The sequence below is a fragment of the Acanthochromis polyacanthus genome, chromosome 17, assembly GCF_021347895.1.
Source record: "Acanthochromis polyacanthus isolate Apoly-LR-REF ecotype Palm Island chromosome 17, KAUST_Apoly_ChrSc, whole genome shotgun sequence".
NCBI lineage: Eukaryota > Metazoa > Chordata > Actinopteri > Pomacentridae > Acanthochromis > Acanthochromis polyacanthus.
Window position 1 is genome coordinate 12,717,572 of NC_067129.1, and position 21,252 is coordinate 12,738,823.

The following is a 21,252-nucleotide window of genomic DNA, read 5'->3' on the forward strand; positions in this document are numbered from 1 at the left end:
ATAAAATTAATCAAAAAGTCACATAAAACAAATAAATAAAATGTATAAGATGCAAAATATTATACATAGCAATATAAACAAGGCCGCCTCAAAGGATGTCCTTGGAATATTTTTTAGAGTCATAACCCAAGTTATAAACAAGTGAGGTTAATCTCCACAATTAATAATGCAGTGGTGTGTTAGCCCTAATATTTGTTCTACTCAGGTAAAGTTGTATTTGATATATTTTTATGGGCTGTCATTCCTTAAAATTTCAATTACTGAGATAAATCTACACTGGAAGTAACATTGTAGGGCAATTAACTGAATATTTAAACATGTTAAGTTATCCAGATGGAAAGCTTATTCTAATGCCAAACACTTTGTTGCTTTAAATGAGAAATGCACAAAATGGTGAGTTGACTTAACTTGACCTGGTGGCGCTGGAATTGTGTCTTACTTCACATAAATAAAGACATTTACAGACAATCTAATACAAATTGGTGCATTAAAGTTCACCAAAATGCAGGAAGTGGAAATGGGACACACTTTTATTTTGAAGGTGTCAACCAGAAGTGGTATACGTGGTGGAGGGTCTCTTTACTGCGGGCTTCCAGCCAGAGTAACGGCAGACTAGTCTCCTCAGATCCCTCAATTGTGTGGGTTTGTTGACGTCTGCAGGAGTACAGCGGGAGTCAGTGACGGGGGTCTGCCCGTTGTTCAGGCTGTTAGTTAGCGAAGCTAGCCGGCTAGCTGGCGTAAATGGGTTTTCGGGGTAAAATATGATCGCCTCACTCTCAAGAGGAAGTTTGCTGGATGATGTTCTTCATGGGGGCTTTAACGAGGTAACGGTTACCCCGACGTTACTACTGTTAATGTTTGCTAAGTTGAGTTAGCTAAAAAATTAGCAAACGGAGGATAGTTCAGTTTGCTAACCAGTTTGGCTGTTTAATGACACAACGAGCTGAAAGTAACGAATTTCTGCAGTTTGTCCAGATAAATTAGTGCTGACTTTCTGTTTATTTCCGGATGTTATTGTGTAGTTTGAACCAAAATTGACATGAGTTTTGCTTCATACTTACCGTAAACATGCCTGCTAACGTTCAGCGCAGTATAGCTCGGAAATAACATTAGCATATAGCTTTAATGTGACTTTTAATTGGCCATAAAGAAACTAGCTGAACGGCACATTGAAAATGAGCATTTCTCTGTTGTGTGCAAAACGGCTGCGCTCTTTGTGCTGTATCCCTGACGACGGGCTGTCACGTGACCGAACGGGACCGGTGTTGTGCCAAAAAAGTGTTCGTCTGCCAAAAACTGAATCCCCTGCCCATGTACACGCACAGCTCCTTTTATCTGGATCAAACAGCCATAAAGAAATCACCTATACGTTACTTTACCCTCTTTGTACCTTGTATTACAACCAGTCCGGTTCTTTTAAACAGCTGAAATAGCTTTAAAAGACCAATTTCACTCATGTATTGCACTTTTCTGCTTGGTCAAAACTTAGTGCAGCCTCTGCATTGCTACTGGATTGATAATAATGCATCAGAATGACCAACTTTAATAGCCCATAGGATAGTTGCAAAATAGATAATTTCTTTATTTTATATAATATATATATAATTCATTATGTTTGATGCTGTCTGGTTCCCAAATACAAACAATGATATTAAAGATACCAAACACATATACCCTAAACATCAGAAATAATGCAATAACACTGACTATAATCATCAGTGTTATGCCTAATTACATAGTACACTGCAAACATTTAAGTTTCATGATGATATCCCTTTGCTTCACCAGGGATATAATATTATTTGTATGCATGCTGCTAGTGTTTGACCCAGATAACAGCAGATGGTGATGTATACAAACTGGACAATAATCAGTTTGTGATCACTTCTTGGCACATCACCAGTAAAAGCGGCATGCACTGTGTGAACTCCAGGGGTAAAATGATAAATTGTGTAATTCTGGACTGAACACAGCATCATATGACTGACCTTCCAGAGCAAAAGTAGAATTCTTGACAAGCAGCAGGACAATAGGTTGACCCTGCCCCCCTCTCCCCTGTCCCAACAGAACAAACAAAGGCACTCATTTGTTATGCCGTATTCTCAGCCTTATTTAGGCCCAACCCTAAGCTGTGTGTCTGTGGATGTGTTGTCTGTGGTTTGTTGGATTTCTCCATCTGATTGATGAAGTGCAGCAGCAGCTGGCAGCGTACATTTCCTGGGTGAACTCTCAGCTGAAGAGGAAACCAGGCCTGAAGCCGATCACAGACCTCAGGCACGATCTGCAGGATGGAGTGGTGCTGACGCAGCTAATAGAGATAGTTGGTAAATACACACATGCACATTGTGTTAAAAAATACCTGACTGCAACATTTAATAAATTAAATTTACACTCTTGAAAAAAAGAGAAAATGACCAGGGTCAGTGATGTTTGACCCACTTTATTGTACACAACAAACAGAGTGCAAACAAAACAATAGCAGCTATCCATCGTCCCAAAACACATTAACTTACATGCGATTCTTCACCCAGTGTGCATCATAGGCCTCCCCAAAGTGTGATTATCACCTGATTCTCACCTCCTGTCATGAGATGCACTGCCACGACATGTGTGGTCAGCTTTGTTTTCATTCAGATCCCATACATTCTTTGTTTTAGGTACATCTTGTGACTTTGTGGCCTGCAGAATGTCTTCTGACAGTGGTCATGCAGGGCTTACAGAACAAACTCATCAAAGCTGTTGTGGACAGTTCACACGTGAACATCCCTCACATGTCATGATTTTCAGCCTTGCACTCATTGCTTTTAGTGTATGCGCTTATATATAAATTTCTAAATAAATATTAAGCATATCTAGACGCATTGTTTACAGAGCCTAAATGGTTATACGTTTGATTATATTTTTCAGACAGCATTCATGCAGACAAATGGCAGTAGCAATGGATGGAGAATAATAAAGAAATAGTAGTCTCAAAATATTGAACTTTTTCTAAATAAATCATCATTAATGTCAGTATGTGACTGACCATTAATTGGCCAGTTATTTACATGCTCATTACTAAGCCAAAGAACGCTGCATTTCTGACAGTGCCATATGGGGGAATGAACAGCCTTGGTGAAGTACTGTGCTCTCTGAGTGCTTTTCTAGTTAATAGTGTGGCAATTTTCAGTGCAGTTCACCTGAGATGATTTTCTTTCCAAGTTGTTTCGTAATGAAAAAGGAAAATTCTAGGTTCACAATCTTAACTGCAGAATAGTTCTGTAGCATTGCTTGTGTGTGTTTTCTCATATTTCATTCAATTTGGCAGCTGGGGAGGTGCTGGAGGGAGTTTATGTGGCTCCACAAAACAAAGAGGAGAGCAGGAAGAATGTGGAGGAAGTCTTGCAGTTCATTTCCTCTAGACACATACGCATGCCCCACATATCCGCAAGAGGTAAATCACACAAAATTCTGTTTCTCACTCTCTAGTTCTATATTTCACGGAGCAGGTGTTCCTAACCTTTCATAGTCAGAAAATTTTATTCACCCCAAAGCTTTAACCACGTAAAAAATGCTTGTTTACGTTGTAGCAATGACGTTGTATCTCTCCATGTGCATGAGCAACTTGTCATTCAATCAAGGAAGCAGTGCTCATTGCATCTTTTTGTGTTTGCAGACATTGTGGATGGTAATCTGAAATCTGTAATGAGGATAATTCTGGCCCTGGCAGCCCACTTCAAACCGACAGCCAGTCACAGGACTGCTTCTGGAAGTGGGAGGAGCTTGACAAGAGGCCATGTCAGTCACAACCCTCTCTCCACTGTTGCACTAGCTCAAGGTGCCGCCGCTGCTCTGGCGTCTGCTCGACATGATGCCTCACTGCCTGCACGGGCCCCACGTATTCACAGGTATGCTGGTTGCAAATATTATTGGTGACTGCGAATAAAACACATGGACAGAAACTCTTGTCCCACACAAAGCTCTGTTAACATTATTTCATGACATGCAGGGGTCATTGTTCTGTCATGAGCTTAGCAATGATTTACGGGTTTGGACAGATTTAAGCCCGTGTTGTCCAGGCCAAAGTTGCGTGATCCCTTGACCTCTGTGTCCTCAGAAGCTGAGGTCTAAGCTGCACCTTTTGTCTTAACCCAGTTGATGAGTTATGTAAAAAAAACACCACACCTTCTGTGAGATTTAACTTGGCTTTTTACAGACCGTTCAGCTGACGTGTAGATTCAGAAAATTCAGTATGAGGGCCAATTTATGCAGCTCAGACACTTGCATTAATTAAAAAAATCTATAATTATGTAACATTAAATGTGTCACTTCTTGCACATTTATTTTTTTGATGCCAGTAGCAGAGTTACTGCCCTGACACAAGGTCAATACCTGAAAGCAAGACATGTGGTCAGTTTACCAGAAACAACATTAGGAAGACTGTTACCTAACCACTTTAACCTAAAATTTCACCCTGAAAAAATCCTCAAGTTTTACTCAGCAGTAGTTGTGACACTAAATTTCCAAAATGTGCATTTAACTCTTGGATAACAATTACTTGAGAGAAGTTTGAAACACAGTAAGTCATCGTCTTTTTATCAACAGAACGGCATGAGATTTGAAAAACTACGAAAAATGACATTTTTACTTCTGCTTCATCAAAACTGTTAATCAGAGGATAGAAAAACAGCCCCATAACAGTGCGCCAGTGACACTGATATTATTGAACCTGCTCAGCAAATTTACAACTGCAACTTTATCATATCTAAAGCAACAGAAAGGAAGCACAATAAATGCTTACATCCATTTCAGTCGTAGTAGTACAAGGCAGCCTCTTCAGTAAATGGGCCACCCTTTAACAAATGGCAGCAACTGTATTTTTATCCCAATACAGTCTAGTGCCTGAACATGGAGGGGGCTAATCAACTAGACAACTTGCTAGTACACACAATCTGTCAAGTGAATGCTATCTGAAGTGAAAACTGTCTTCATATAATGTAATACAGTGGTAGGACTAAATGCATTGTCAGTGTTGCTTTGAATCAACAAAATTATGTTAAGGATGGAAATCAAAATAATTGTGTTTGAAATATCATTGATAGTTTATTCATATCCTTTAGTTGTACAGTAATACAGAAATGTGAACAGTGAAATCGTCACAGAACAAAATACAGATCTTATAGGTGTTCATAACATCACTGTTAGTGCCGCAACACAACTAGAAAGATGATTATGATAATTGTGGTGATAAGCCATAAGCCTTGCCTACTCTTACGCTGCAAGATGATGTTGGGCGGATAAAGCACCGGGTGTTGTTGTCTTTTAGCAGCAACTTATTTATGCTTAATTTGACAGAGTAAGCTAATTGAGCGTGCAAATTAGTTTTAAACCTCTGCAATTAGTGGACCCATTTCTAAGCTGCAGCCAAGCTTGTTCGATGCTAAGTGGCAGAGCGACAGCCTTGTAGTCTTTGCTGTCCTCTGCTGGACAAACACAGATTGTCAGTTAGCACCCTGTCGAGTGTTGAAATATGGCTCATCTCTGCATGTTTGTCAGCAAAACTGAGTCTGAGTTCTTCCTCAGGAATAGATAACCTGTCTTCTGCTTTGTGTGCTGTCTTTCAGTGGCTGGGGGTCTGATGGTGGAAAGAGTGTGTGTGTTCGTGCACTGGTTGAACAGTATGAAAGAGGAACCCCAGATGAGCAGGACAATCCTCAGTCTGACAGGTAATTTGCTTTTTCATAAGCTCCAGGTTCCCATTGAAATTCATTTGTCATGCAGTGAAATGTTTACTTCAGTAGTTTGAATTTAAAATGTTCTGAGGCAAATGAACTTACTAAACATTTACCTAACTGTAAAAAATAGCCTACATTTATACACAGTCTCTTTTTTTGAATTAAGAATAGGCTGGTGAGGTTCAAATGGATGTTGCATCTTCAGAGGAAAACTATTAAACTGGCTTCTTACTGCCATTTAATAGAACAGATTTTTTTGATTCACGTGTATGTCCAAAAGCCTTTGTAATAGGCCAAAGCAGTTTTATTGCCTGAACCTCAGGAAAAACATGTTTGCTGGATTGATGATGTTAACCAACAAAGCCAATGAAATGGGATTTTTCTGGCCTAAATTCATGAAAGAGCCTGTTGTACTAGGAGCGAATGACTAGTGGCAGAATTAAATTTGCTTTTGGGGCATTTTAGTACAAAACATGTTTTGCTTTTCAACACAACTCCATTTTTGAAAGAGAATAAGCCCCACTTTGTTGCTGTCTCTGCTTTATAACTGATTCAGTTCAGTTTATATTTTTGCCTGCAGTTAATCTTATGTAAGTTCTGGTTATTAGCTATCTTTAACAGCAACTTTTTCACACTTTGCAAACACTAGAGTGCCTTCTGTGGTGTGTGTGTGTGTGTGTGTCACTGCCTGACAGAGCATATGACTTTGGTCGTGGTACTTCAGACTTATTACTGCTGTGTATGTGTGTCAGTTTATAGACATCTGGGCCAAACACGGGCGGATGATAAAAAGGAAATAATTTTTTATCTTCCCCACTCACATGTTTGTTCTTTTTGATTGGGGTTTTTTATATATTTTTGGAGAGACACAGAATTAACAGAGCTATAACTACCAGATGCTACCACTGTATAAGTAGCATAACAGTGAGACACTGAGCAGTGGCTGATGTGGTGGTTCCTATGGTAACCCTTAGCTAGCTGGAGGGTGAGAGGAGGGGAGTGCTAGCATGAGTTTGTCGAGGTGCAGATGCTTTGAGATCCACGGACAGAGTGGGACTTTGACTCCTTGGAAGTCTTATGTACAGGTTAGCTCATCTGTAGCCCACTATGGGGGGAACGCAGATTAAATGGTAAGACCAGGCACTTTGAGGCTCTTCCTGAAGTTTCTGTGAGTTTATGCTTCTTTTACCATAACCATAGCAATTTTACAGTGAATGAACGCAGTGAGAGGAGAGATATTAAGTGAAGCTAGTGCATGTAATGTACTGTGTGATTCTCATGTGTTGCTTTTTATAGATTCCTGATGAGCCCTTCTTCTATTTCCCTTTTAACACTTTCTATGAGTGCCATGTTCATGAAATCAGTCATTTGATTTTGATAAATGTCTTTGTTTTCTAAAGCTACTGAATCTGCAGACAGGGTTTCAGGTAGGAATGTATTCAAAAACAAAAGCAGACAGAAAAGTCGAGGCAAAAAAGAAAAACATAAGTCAGCAGTAAACTGTTACATTGTATGTGATATGAATTAGGATTCCCTCATTGTGACACCATTGAATATAGTTTTGGACCAGTTAGAATGGACATTAAGTTGGATAAGGAGGTAGAAAAGGTTATCATCTCTTCTGGAATGCTTCCATGGAGCTTCTGAGGTTAAACTTAATTTTGTCCAGCTGAAAGAAGAAGCTGACATCAGTGAGCCACCTGGAGTGACATGTAGCGACAAAGCAACAGGATAAAAATATTTATCTGGCCAAGAGGCTGTCCCACTGTGTTACAGAAGAGGGTAGCTGTTAGCATGAAAGAGTTCATAAAGAGAGCAGACATAATCTAATGCTTTGCACATAGCATGTTGTGTTTATGCTGTGTGTTTGTGTGTTGTAGCTTTTCAAGTGGCAGTCTGTGATTCTGCAAAATGAAGGTTGATATTCATTTAGTTAGTATCTGCCGGATTTATCACCCTGCTGCCCCTTTTCCCCCTGTCTTGTGCACACTTAAATAGTATCGTGTCAATCAGTCCGAGTCACTTTGAGTCAGGGCTGTGTATGAACACTGGATTATATTTCAGCTCACTCTGTAAGGGCAGCTAGCATATTGTGAGACAATATTTACTGAATTTGACCAACTTGCATTGTATTAGAGGCGCATACTCCACCTTTAAATGTTTACATGCACACATCCTCGTGCGTTTCTTGAATATGTTAATTAACCAGTGTTTTGTCCTCAATGAGCCTCAGTTCTGTCAGTCCACTGTCTTCACCAAGAGTTCCACCAGGCTGCCACTCAGAGAGACTGCAGCAAGACTACCAGCAGCAGCAGCAGCAGCAGCAGCAGATCAGTGGTAAGTTCTGTCAATCCACTAACTGACATGTTGTAAACCTCAAAAGCTCTTTTTTGACACGTGTAACCCTGTTTAATATGTATGCACGTAGTGGAGTCGTCTCATGTTGGTGTGGAGACAGCATGGGAAGATCCTGTTAGTGAAACTTTGGAAAAGGAGGTGCAAGAGACTCGTCAAATGGTGTCTGCTTTACAGGTACTTGCACTTTGAGGTTTATTTTATTTCTGCTAACCTTTTGTGTATAAATGTCTTTTTTTTCTTTCATTCTGAAGTTTCTGTTGTTATACTGTGCTACAAGTCACATTTTTTGAAGAAGTGGCATTAGAGCTGGAAACTGAAAGGCATCAGTGCAGACATGGACTCATTGACTGGCTATTTTTTGTCATATCTTACTACACTACCTGTCCAAAGTTTGAACGCACCTTCTCATTTATTGTTTTTTCTTTATTTTTATGACTATTTACATTGTAGACTCTTACTGAAGGCATCAAAACTATGAATGAACACATATGGAATTATGTAGTAAACAAGAAAGTGTGAAATGAGCCAAAATATGTTTTATATTTTAGATTGTTCAAAATAGCCACCCTTTACTTTGATTACTGCTTTGCACACTCTTGGCATTCTCTCTATGAGCTTCATGAGGTAGTAACCTGAAATGGTTTTCCAACAGTCTTGAAGGAGTTCCCAGAGATGCTGAGCACTTTTTGCTTTCACTCTGTGGTCCATCTCATCCCAAATCATCTCGAGTGGGTTTAGGTCAGGTGACTATGGAGACCAGGTCATCTGACGCAGCACTTCATCACTCTCCTTCTTGGTCAGGTAGCCCTTATACAGCCTGGAGGTGTGCTTGGGGTCATTGCCCTGTTGAAAAATAAATGATGATCCAACTAAATACAAACTGGATGAGATTGCATGGTGCTGCAGGATGCATCATTTCTTCAATTTTGAATAAATCCCCACCAGTGTCACCAGGAAAGCACCCCTGCACCATCACACCTCCTCCTCCATGCTTCACGGTGGAAACCATGCTTGGAGAGACCATCCATTCACCTTTTCTGCGTCTCACAAAGACACGACGGGTGGAACCGAAGATCGCAAATTTGGACTTATCAGACCGAAACACAGATTTCCACTGGTCTAATGTCCATTCTTTGTGTTTCTTGTCCCAAACAAATCTCTTGTGCTTGTTGCTTTTCCTTAGTAGTAGTTTCTTAGCAGCTATTTGACTATAAAGGCCTGATTGGTCAGTCTCCTCTGAACAGTTGATGTAGAGATGTGTCTGCTACTAGAACTCTGTGTGGCATTTATCTGGGCTCTAATCTAAGGCCAAGGGTTTGCAAAGCTGTCATCAAGGCAAAGGATGGCTATTTTGAAGAATCTAAAATATAAAACATACTATTATTGATTTCACAATTGTTTGCTTGCTACATAATTCCATATATTTTGCTTCATAGTTTTGATGTCTTTAGTATATATCTACAATGTAGAAAGTAGTAAAAATAAAGAAAAGTGTCCAAACTTTTTACTGGTAGTGTATGTTTAGCAAAAGAAGTACTTTGAAGATCTATCTTTGAAAGCACAAATACGTCTGGCTTTAGTGGGTCAGGACACAGTTGTTTTGGGTAAGAAAACTGGTGCAAGATCGTGTTTGTGCTGCTTGACTTTTTACTCCTGCTTGTTGGTGTTGGAACCTTGTGGGATAAAATGATGTAGTGTTGTAGTTAATGTATTGTACATCATGCACACACCTACACTACATTCATAAGACACCCTACCAGGTCATGCTTTAACTGGTCACAGCTTTCTGAGCACAGCGACTTCACTCCAAAGTACAAACTGCTGTCACATGGTAAACTGTTTGCACTTTTTAAGGCTCTGCTGCTGAAAGGTTCGCTCCCCGAGGATGAGCTAGATGTGTCCTTAACTCTGGACCAAGGCAGTGCTGAGCAGCAAGTGGTAGTAAAAGTCTTTTTCACTTTTTCCACATTTTTAAATCTTGGTTTAATTTCCTTTCCTTCTGTCTGCCCTCTCTCTTTCCTGTGGTACTCTGTTCTTCAACTCTTTGTGTTCTACACAGATCAAGTTACTTTATCGTAGCTGTGTGCCGTGTGTGTGTATGAGCGTGCTAATGTGTGTGTCAGCAGGTGACACGGGTATCAGTTTCCTTTTTTTTTTTCACTCCATTGTGGTTCTTACACACATGCATTCTTTCTTTCTCTTTTTCCAGGTAGTCATTCGCAGTCGCTTGGATCAGAGTATGGAGGAAGCCCAGGAACTGAAGGTAAAAAATTATATGATTTGTTTTCTTTTCAAACTGTTATACGCCGTCATCTTGTTATGTTAGAGGAAGCGACACTTATTTCTGTGAAAATGCACTTCTGGAACGCACACTGTGATTAATTTTTAATTCATTGTGTCTGTTGTTTGCTTTAGAGGGAATTGCTGTGCTGTAAGCAGGAGATGAGAAACCTGCAGGGAGTTAAGGTAGGACAAATCCAGGTCTACACTCAATTATTTTATTGTTCAGTTGAATATAATTCTATTTGGGTTTTAGAGAAGTTGCTGATTTGGGTGTTGACTTTCTGTTGGTCTGTTGATGTGCAGGAGGCCCAGCAGCAGAGGCTGTGCACTCAGGAGGCATCAATACTGCAGATGAAGCAAGAGCTTCTCAGAGCCAGCATGACACAGGATGAACTCAACAACCAGAATGTAGGAAATATATTTATTTGTCCTGAACATAGTGCACTAAAACTAGTTTCGAAAACAAATGTTGGAGTACACAGGTTCTGTTTATTTTAATGCATATTCTCCTCTCCTGTGAAAATGTGTTATAGGCAGAGCTGCAGTGGAAGCTGGAGGAATGTAACAGGCTATGGGGTGAATGCAAGGTGATATTTGATCATTTCCTTAGTTTAATCACCTTAAATTTGTGTTACACAGCATCTGTGTAATGAATGGACTAAATATGAACCGTCCATTTTCTCTTTGGTCGACTGTGTGCAGAAGGATATCGGACAGAAGGACAGACTACTTCAGCAATACAAACACAAGCTTGAAGAAAGCCAAAAGCTGCAGGTATGCCTCAGCATTTTACAGGGAAGTTAAATAAGTAAAAGTGGGCTCAAAGTGTTCTCTTTTTCTCAGATCAATAGTTAATCATAAACTCCTCGTGTAGGAGACAATATTTATACTTGTCCCCCCTTCACTCTTTTAATAATAATAATAATAATAATAACTACTCTCTTTAATTATCTCAGGCATATTGGCTGTGTATTATTGTGTGTTTGATAACTGATTAAATGTCTCTTTGACAGACTGAATTGCAAAGAGAGTTGGAGCATAAAAACAGCATGCTGCAGGAGCTAATCAGTCGAGATCTGCAACAGGTAGCACAGTTTCTGCCCTGACTATTTCTGTGCTTAGGTTTTATATTCATGAGTTGAGATATGCATTACACAGCTGACACTTTCCCCCCCTTTTTTAGATTCCCACCGGTGCAGAAAACAATGGATATTCTTACTCTGGAAATTCAGCTCCTTCTGTGTCAGGTGTAAGTATTGTCAGTGAGCTTATGAACATGAAATCTGAGAACCCTCTTTTTTTAAAGATATTTTTTGGACTTTATAGCCTTTATTATAGTTTGAAAGTGGAGATAGACAGGAAACATGGGGGTAAGAGTGGGGGAAGGACATGCAGCAAATGGGTGGGACATGAACCCGTGATTGCGTTACTGATGTGGGTCATTCACTCAACCAGTTGACCTACAGGGGTAGAATAGCAAGTTTAAAGAAATGTGTATGATAGGGTGCATATGACCTGTAAATTGCTCAGGAGATTGTTGCTTTGTTTTTTTGTGTATGACAGATCAAGCAAAACGGGCTTATGATGCACAAAAATAGCAGTAAAAGACTTAACAAGCACACAGCTGTTCTTGATAAAAAATTGTGTTTGAAAGGGTTTTTGTGTTTGTGCTCTATCAGCAGGCAGAGGAGCTTCAGCTGCTCAGAGATGCCCTGAAGAGTCTGAGGAACAACTTCAGAGACCATGACCCACAGCACCATACACTAGACACGCTGGAACAGGGCATAGTGTCCCTTATTGACAGACTGCATGTTCTGCACACGCACAGGGTACAAACACAATACATGCGTAAATACTCCTGAGTCTGTTTTTTCAGTCAAAAACTTTTTTTTTTATATAAATCCAAAGTGAGCAAACAAGGCTGTTTAATTGTTTGCCCCATTTGTGAGTTAACAGCCAAAGCCATTGAATGTCACATGAAGTCGGGGTTGAGGCTGCTGTGTAACTGACATTTACACATCGGGACATTTCAGAAATTTAGTCGATAACCCCTGACTTGTTTAATTTTATCCACTGATGATCACTTCAAATATCCCATGTGATAAAAAATATATTTTGTAGTGTTTTGTGATCGTTATAGTCTCGAAAGTCTCAACTAGAAGCTGTTAATAAATTAATATGTTTAATTGCTATGTATTTAATCCCCTCCTGTAGCACCCCACAGCTATATGGCTTCCTAGCTTTACAAGCCATTTAAAATTTGGCTCAGATGCTATCTCACACCTAACAAACTAATAGTTGCCCATCTTAAACTTTGCATGATTTGGCTTCCATTCAAAATGAGCCGGTGCCTCACAGTTCACAAAGTTTATATACTTTCTAGAGCTGCGTCTGCTAACTTTAAAATGCCTCAGCCACAAGCAAAACACACCAAATGTTCTACTGGTTACTACAAGAGGGAACACAATTGTCCTCATATGCTTTGAGAAACTGAAGATCAAGTGGATTTGGGCAGGCTTATTGTTAGTGCGCTAATGTGGTTAACTTGACCATTAGCTTTGATCATATACCCATAGGTCAGAACTATGTGGCAGCTATAAGGCTGAGGGATGATCAAAGTTGAGGGACACTTAAAGACAATTTCTAAACCCGTAAACAAGGACCTGATGAGTTACTGTGTTTTTTTTTGTTGCTTGTCATGCCTCAATGCAGCCTAAACTGTCTAAAACCTTTAAAAACTGGTGTTTACATCTGTTTGTTTCTCTTCTGCTCCCTATGCATACATATACTACATTTTAATACAGCAGAATTTCCAATAAAACTGCTCTCATTTGCATAATTTCTGTCTGTTGACAGACAATGAATAAGTATGAAAAATATACTAAAATACAGCCCATTAGGATGATGTGTTAACCAGCATTCAAGTTAGAGACACTGCTGAAGTAACAGCTCATTGATTTCCTCAGCTTCAGACACGAAAACAAACCATTAAGAACTGGGCTAAAACCACGGGATTTATGAGGACATGTGAGACTTTCATTAAAATGCTGAACAGAGACTCAGTGTGCTCCATGGCTGAAATTGAGAAGAACAGCTCTGACAGTGTGCCAAAATCCCAGTTCCCACATGTAAAGGAGGAGGGTAAAATTGCAGTTAATTAGTTTTTAATATCTACAGCAAAATCTACAGTTTTATTATCATGACAAGATGTCAACATTCATGTTAATTTATCCAGGGAAGGGGGAAATCTCCAAGACGGAAAGGTCAACACACAGACTTGGACTCTTGGCCTTGCACAAGTAAGAGGTTCTATCATGTCTCAGGTACATATGTGTCATACACAGAATATTTATGATTTTAACAACAGTTTTTTGTCTGTTAGAAATTTCCCACAGTGGTTCCTCTTCTTCAACTAAAATCCTTTATTTTACTGGAAAATCTCCGACACCTTCCATGATCAATATACCGAAGAGGTTAGTGTTTATTTATTTATTTTGTGTGTGTGTGTGTGTGTGTGTGTGTGTGTGTGTGTGTGTGTGTGTGTGTGTGTGTGTGTGTGTGTGTGTGTGTGTGTGTGTGTGTGTGTGTGTGTGTGTGTGTGTGTGTGTGTGTGTGTGTGTGTGTGTGTGTGTTTGCATGTGGACATAGTTTTCACTGTCAAACATATTTCTGTCTTGCAGCTTTAATAGTTGGATTGTGTTGTTTTTGTCATTTCTTACTATAGAATAGCGTCACTTTTAAACCGACAACTATTTATTTAGTTGTCGGTTTAAAAGTAATGGTATTCTGTTGTAGTTTTTATGTCAATTGAGTAAATTTGGCTGCTGATTGCCAGCCAGCAGTGAGGCTGATTTTTCTAACATATGAAATTAGCCTATTAGGTAGACAATCATAAAACAAAATACTAACAAATGTCACAAGATGTCGAGATGAGTGATTCTCTTTGCTTGCATTGTACAGACTGGGTGAGGTGACTCTCAAGGATGTGAAGGCAGCTGTTGATCGAGAGGGAAACTTCCGGTACCACTTCAAAGCCCTGGACCCAGAGTTTGGCACTGTGAAAGAAGAGGTACGAGAAGGCGGGGAAAAGGCAATACATGAGCCCTTTTCAGACATAAGAAACACAACACACATAGAACCAAAGTTTACGAAGACGTCCACATCTGAAAGGAGCCATAAATAACAGGACAGTGGTAGTAAATTTAATACCCACTGTGGACAATGAAAATTCTGTTTTGGTTTGATGAAAAAGTTGCTGCACTTACTAATTACCCCCCAATGTTAAGCACTAATGTGTTTTGTCCTACAATCTAAATATGGGTCATATAGTCTGCTGTTTTGTTCTGTTCAACAATGATATATGATAGCAGACAAGCAGAGAGCTCATGCATGAAGACAGCATGTCTTCTTGTCTGTGTACAGGTATTCTTGGATGCAGCAGTTGTTCCAGGCTGGGAAGGAAAAATAGTGGCCTGGGTAGAGGAAGACCGTGGTGAAGAAAGGTAGCAGCATGTTATATCTCTTTATTTTTCTAATTCTCAGTGCTAAGTAACTCATTCTTTTCTGTCTTAGGCCATTGTAAGCTGAGGAGTGATGGCACTTTCTGTTCTTGCTCCTGGTTACTCTCATCCCTGAGGCACATCAAGGCAATCGTTCACAACAAAGCCACACATGGACACTTTCTTTTAGATTGGACCTCTTAGCTTAGTACTGTAAGACTTGTCAGCAAGAGATTTGGGTTGATCGGGATCAGTTGATCCTAAACCAAACTGAAAGCCCTGTTTACCCTGGAAGCAGCATGAATCTGTAACTGACCTCTGGAGTATTGTTAAACTGAGTGCCTTACAAAGGAAAGCTGCTTCCATCATGCGCTTATTGTCTCCAGGTTGTATCAAAACTAGACTCAGAAATAATCAGAAACAGCCGAGGCAGGAGGTTTGCAGAGTAAGTGACATGCTTCAGTGTGTATGATCATTTTTCATTCCTTCTACATTGATGTGTTTTTCAAAACAAACAACATCAGATTCCGTGCTAAAAATACATATTGTCTACTGCTACTTAGATATATTTCAGTCTTTGTTGTGAATGTATTGTGAATATATACAGTGTTATCTACCATAGCAAGAAATAGAAAAAAAATGGGTTAAAAACAAAATACCCCTTAGATAATATAAGTGTTAGAAAGACAGAAAAGGTCATTGTTGGGCAAACGTAATTTTATTTTAGTGCTGCACAAGCTTAGTAAAAAGGAGGATAATGGTCATGTGATGCTGTCTGAACAGAAAGGTCTGTTGTTTAAAAAAAAAAAAGAACGAAGAGAAAACCTTATTGTATTTCAGACTGAATGGGACCTAAATCCAGATGATGGGTTTTAATGTCAGTCTGTATCACACCAGCATGCCTAACATGCTCATACTGACCCGCTGTCAGTGAATAGAAATGATACTGAAGCTTTTATGTTCATTTAGAGATGCAGACAAACGACACACTTTTTTTTTGAAACTGTATGAAATTGTTTTGTACATTTGTGTTTTTACCATATCCTTAAATATTTGAAGTTTATGACTCTTTATTTCTTTAAAGAGAGATTATGAGACGAGAATGCCTCTGCTTTTGTTAAAATAATGCAGTGGATGTGAATTTTATGTCAGAGTTTGGAAGGAGACTTTTGTTCTGCAGCTATTAGCTAGCCCACTATTTATGGTGCGAGTGTGTATATGTGTGTGAATGTATTTGTGTGAGCTGAAAGTGGCTATCCCATGTTTTCTTTTCACTCTGCTTCTGTCTTCCCATGGAGGATCAATGCGTTTGCCTTCATTAACAAGCCAACTGAAATATGCATCAGTTTAGTTATTACATTCAATCTGAATGCCATGACTGCCTGTACTGTAAAATGTACAACTTGCTGATGAGATGGTTATTAAGCATTTATTGTTTACAGCTATTTTTGCAAAAAAAGAAACGTGAATACTGTCTGTTAAAGAAAAATTATCGAAAATGGCCTTTGTTGAATGTTAGACAGATGTTTTGAAATAAAAGACAAGTTTGTTTTTAAAAAGATGTTAGCGTTCCAGTTTTAATGTGGCATCTCCATTTTCATGAATGGTTTATGGGATGGACTGAGATTGTCATTACAAACTCATGCAAGATGTTGTACAAGACATCCACAACATTTACATTTCATTAAAGCGTGCATCCATAAAAACATGCAGTTGTAAATTGATATAGAACATTTTAGGAGTACATCTGACTATCACTTTGATTACTGATGAATGTGATGCATATCTTCTTGATTTTGGCCATTTGAATGTCAGAAAATGTCAAAAACTTGAAGGTGATGCTTTGAAATACAGACAAAACCCCCTCTAATTATACGTTTAACAACTGAAAATAAAAGAAACCAGAAAAATGTAAGAACCACAGAACACTGGCATGTATGTCTCATAACTTATCCAAATGGTTGCAGATTTATTTTTCTGAAAATGAGCCGCTTTACTGCTATTATTACGTGTAGACTGGAGTGCTGTAATGCACTTATCGCTGGCCTTCCTAAGAAACTCGTTAGACATTTGCAGCTCACTCAAAATGCTGCTGCGAAAACACTAACGAACATCAAGAAAAAAACATTACTCTGATTCTTAAATCCCTGCACTGGCTGGTAAATATAGCATTGAAAGCAATAAATTACTGTAAATGTAGCCACTTTTTAAAGTAAGGAAAATAAGTTGGGCTTTTTTCACTGTTTTTAAATAATGCGTTTCATTTAATCAGGTCAAATTTAAACTGCTAGTAGTTTTATTAAACCTGTCTGCACTTTTATTATTACTGCTCGGAAAAACCTTGTTTTCCGGAAGGTATTGTTTTCACCTGCATGGTCTTGCTTGCTTGTTTGTCTGTAACAATTTGGTTTCCATGCGATAACTCCATAAAATATTGATGTAGCCTCACCATATGTGGTACACAGGTGTACCATAATAAGATACAGGTCAAGTTCGCATTTGGTGACCTTGACCCAATTTTCAAGGTCACAGGGGTCATCTTTGTAAATGTGGTGTCCGATGTCACTGGCTCATGTCCATGACATACAGATGACCTCGCCGGGCGGTCCAAGTTTGGTAAAACGTCTTGTTCCATTTTCTATCTTTTTATGTGTTGTATTTATCTATTTTTTGTTATTGTTTGGCTTTTAAAAAGTACTTTATGAAATTGGTGCATACTTTATTCAGCTTATCTATTTTTTATTAAGGTCCGAGCACCAACGGTCCTGTTGAAACCCCAGGGTTTCTTTTTCTTCTTCTTCACTCTTTTCCCGTCTTTTCAAACTCCACTTTGGCGTTTCAAAACATTTCATTCCGTTTTATCTCAACGTGACAAATAAAGGGTCTTTTCTTTAAAGTGCAATCTGCAGATGGCAAGAATGTGTTAATTTCTTTGCAAAATAAGGCGTTAGTTATAATTTTATTGTTTATAGGACTGTTGAGGTTATGGATGTTTATGTTCATGATTCAGACTGACTGGTTTCAAATGTTCATCAGAGCAACAGCCAGTGGAAAGAAACTGTTCATGTGTCTGGTGGTTTTGGCATACAGAGCTCTGTAGCGCCTGCCGGAGGGGAGGAGGTGAAACAGGTTATGTCCAGTGTGTGACGGATCTGCAGTGATGTTGCCTGCCCTTTTCCTGGCTCTAGACATGTACAAGTCCTGAATGGAGGGCAGGCTGGCACCGATGATTTTTTTTTCTGCAGTCCTGACTGTCCGTTGCAGTCTGTGCCTGTCCTGCTTGGTGGCTGATCCAAACCACACAGTGATGGAAGTGCAGAGGACAGACTGGATGATGGCGGTGTAGAACTGGATCAGCAGCTCCTGTGGCAGGTTGAACTTCCTCAGTTGGCGCAGGAAGTACATCCTATATACAAGCACAATCCAAGCCATACGCTGGGAAGCCAGATCACATTTGTGCAAAAAAAAAAAAAGTCATAGTTACATTGGTGCAAAAAATTAAACACGATTATTATATGAAGAGTCGCTCATCAGAACATCCTCAGGTACCTATACCCGTCAATCAGTGAGGGCTGGATGAGACGCGCCCCCTCACCCCCCACTCCCCACCCCCCACTGTGCTGATGCTGTGCCCGCGCTGTGTCGCTCCACACTGACACCTGCTGGCTCTTAAAATCATTACACGTAAAATTTAATTAAATAATTTTTTAAATTTAAAATTTAAATAATTACTATAGTAAAAGAGCAAGCAAAAATAGTTGTCATCATTTTTCCCAGAACAGAATAGTGCAACCAGAATGAGTTGCAAGCAAAAAGAATAAATTGACTGGTAAATGGAGGTTATTTGATGGTTCATAAGTCCAACAGCTGAGGGGAAGAAATTGATTTTTGTAGCGGGAGGTTCTGGTCCATATGGACCATAGCCTCCTGCCTGAGGGAAGTGGCTCGAAAAGTTCGTGTCCAGGGTGAGAAGGCTCGGCTGCGATCCGGCCTGCACGCCCCTGAGTCTCAGAGAGATGGGAGGCTGCAGCCGATCACCTTCTCAGGAGAGCGCACAATGCTCTGAAGTCTGTCTGTCCCTGGCAGTGAACCCAGCGACCACACAGTGATGGACGAGATGAGGATGGACTTCAGGATGGCGGTGTAGAAGTTTGTATCGGGCTGGGGCTTTTCTGAAGTCGATCCTCATCTCCACTGTCTTCTTAGCATTGAGCTCCAGGTGGTACATATTGATTTAAGGACCTAGTATATATAATAATTTAATTTAAGTTATTTTGTTTGATATTGTATAATTTAATGTCTGAATTTCAGTTTAAAATATCTTTAGATACAGTCAATAAATAATGTGAGTTTGTGTCATAACATGAAAATCAAAGCGAAAGTGTTGTGAATGTCAGGATGCTTATGTGCTTGTCTTAGAGGCAGGGAGGGGATTTTTTTTAAACTATATTTTTTTAATAAAAAAAACAAGTTTTTCCAAGGTTTTGGCATTCAGGATTTGAGTTGTGATAGATCAAGTGGAACTGAGAGAAGCAGGATGAAAAAACAAAGGAATAAAAATGAATACCTTATTTGCCAGTATAAAATCTAAATGCTCCCACACAGCAGAAACTTCTCTTTTTCTTTCGGGCTCCATAATGACTTGAAGCGAAGAATTGCGCTTAAAAAGATCTGTGATTCTCCTGGCAGAGACGCATCTTTATATAGCTAATTATTTTTCCGAAAATGGACAAAAAATTTCAAAATGTAGAATGCTGTACGAAAAGGGACAAAAAACGTCAGTTTTAGTATGTCACCTGAAAATGTACAAAAAATGTCATAGTTTAGTAGGTCGTCCGAAAATGGACTAAAAAGTCATTTGTGGTCCGAAAATGGACAAAGAAGTCATTTTTTTGTCCAAAAATGGACAAAAACATCATAGTTTAGTATGTTGTCCGACAATGGACAAAAAAACGTCATAGTTTAGTAGGTCGTCCGAAAATGCACTAAAAAGTCATTTTTTTGTCAGAAAATGGACAAAAACGTCATAGTTTAGTATGTCATCCGAAAATGAACAAAAAAGTCATTTTTTGTCCGAAAATGGCCAAAAGGTCATAGTTTAGTATGTCGTCCGAAAATGTTTTCCTCAACTCCAGTCTGGTCCACTTTTTTGGAGCGATCCGGTCCACGTTTTCCTCAACTCCAGTCTGATCCACTTTTTGGAGCGATCCGGTCCACGTTTTCCTCAACTCCAGTCTGATCCACTTTTTGGAGCGATCCGGTCCACGTTTTCCTCAACTCCAGTCTGGTCCACTTTTTTGGAGCGATCCGGTCCACGTTTTCCTCAACTCCAGTCTGATCCACTTTTTGGAGCGATCCGGTCCACGTTTTCCTCAACTCCAGTCCGGTCCATTTTTTGGAGCGATCCGGTCCACGTTTTCCTCAACTCCAGTCCGGTCCACTTTTTGGAGCAATATGGTCTGGAAAAAGGCATAGTGCAGTATGTCGCCCAAAAATGGACATAAAATGTCATAGTTTATTATGTCGTCCAAAAATGAAATGTCATAGTATGTTGTCCGAAAATGGACAAAGATCGTCATTTTTTGTACGAAAACGGGAAAAAAATGGTTTGGTATGTCATCCGAAAATTAACAAAAAACGTAGCTATTTTTTAATAAAAAAAAAAACAAGTTTTTCCAAGATTTTGGCATTCAGGATTTGAGTTGTGATAGATCAAGTGGAACTGAGAGGAACAGGATGAAACAACAAAGGAATAAAAACGAATACCTTATCTGCCAGTATAAAATCAAAATGGTCCCACACAGAGGAAACTTTTCTTTTTCTCTCGGGCTCCATAATGGCTTGAAGCGAAGAATTGCGCTTCAAAAGATCTGTGATTCTTCTGGCAGAAATGAATCTTTATATACAGTCTATGGACACATAGACTGTATGTGTCTATGGACACATCTCGTTGACAGACGAGATTCTTATAAACACAGTTTGCAAACGGCAGCTGTATCGGTCACGTGACTTTCTCAAAGCTATACGCGCATCGACACGTGTATTTATTTATTCATTTTTTTTAATTTCACAAAGTCACAGGTAACATCTAAAATATACATGATAATGAAACATATAGTGACAGAGTTAACAAACATCACTTTAAAATGAGAAAAAGGAAAGAAGGAAGAAAAGATAAAATAAAACAAAAAAACAAAAAACAGCTGAACAGATTTAAGCATTTATAGCATTTTTTTTATTATTTTTTTTTTACATATGTTAACAGTTTTTATTGCTTTCTGGTTATCAGCTGGGGGACACGTCACTAATACAAATTGTTATTAGGGTCCGAGCACCGATGGTCCCAAGGCAGCTATTGAATAGTATCTACGTTGATGCAACACATTTTTTTAAAATTC

General features: G+C 39.2%; 1 protein-coding gene across 5 annotated transcripts; it reads left to right on the plus strand.

The window, feature by feature from the left end:
• The first annotated feature begins 565 nt into the window (after positions 1 to 565).
• On the plus strand, positions 566 to 16,415 carry LOC110948794 (dixin-like). Of its 5 annotated transcripts, none has more exons than XM_022190492.2 (21): positions 569 to 824; positions 2,195 to 2,324; positions 3,308 to 3,433; positions 3,656 to 3,887; positions 5,604 to 5,705; positions 7,942 to 8,051; positions 8,143 to 8,246; positions 9,927 to 10,010; positions 10,282 to 10,335; positions 10,488 to 10,538; positions 10,659 to 10,763; positions 10,889 to 10,942; positions 11,058 to 11,129; positions 11,369 to 11,440; positions 11,539 to 11,604; positions 12,035 to 12,184; positions 13,591 to 13,654; positions 13,738 to 13,828; positions 14,316 to 14,424; positions 14,778 to 14,857; positions 14,928 to 16,415. In XM_022190492.2, exons 1-21 carry the CDS (start codon positions 762 to 764, stop codon positions 14,935 to 14,937), a joined length of 1,929 nt encoding a protein of 642 aa, XP_022046184.1. In that variant the 5' UTR covers positions 569 to 761; the 3' UTR covers positions 14,938 to 16,415. The 5 variants fall into 5 exon arrangements, with proteins under 5 accessions (XP_051793430.1, XP_022046184.1, XP_022046185.1 ...); XM_022190493.2 differs by having other exon boundaries at positions 12,038 to 12,184; XM_022190494.2 differs by having other exon boundaries at positions 7,948 to 8,051.
• Positions 16,416 to 21,252: the final 4,837 nt, after the last annotated feature.

What these genes read in the sequence shown, in the direction of transcription:
- LOC110948794 (XM_022190492.2), top strand. Translation starts at nt 762, where the DNA reads ATGATCGCCTCACTCTCAAGAGGAAGTTTGCTGGATGATGTTCTTCAT. An exon ending in TTCATGGGGGCTTTAACGAG is followed by an intron (nt 825 to 2,194) that starts GTAACGGTTACC and finishes GATGAAGTGCAG; the next exon opens with CAGCAGCTGGCAGCGTACAT. An exon ending in AAGAAAGCCAAAAGCTGCAG is followed by an intron (nt 11,130 to 11,368) that starts GTATGCCTCAGC and finishes TCTCTTTGACAG; the next exon opens with ACTGAATTGCAAAGAGAGTT.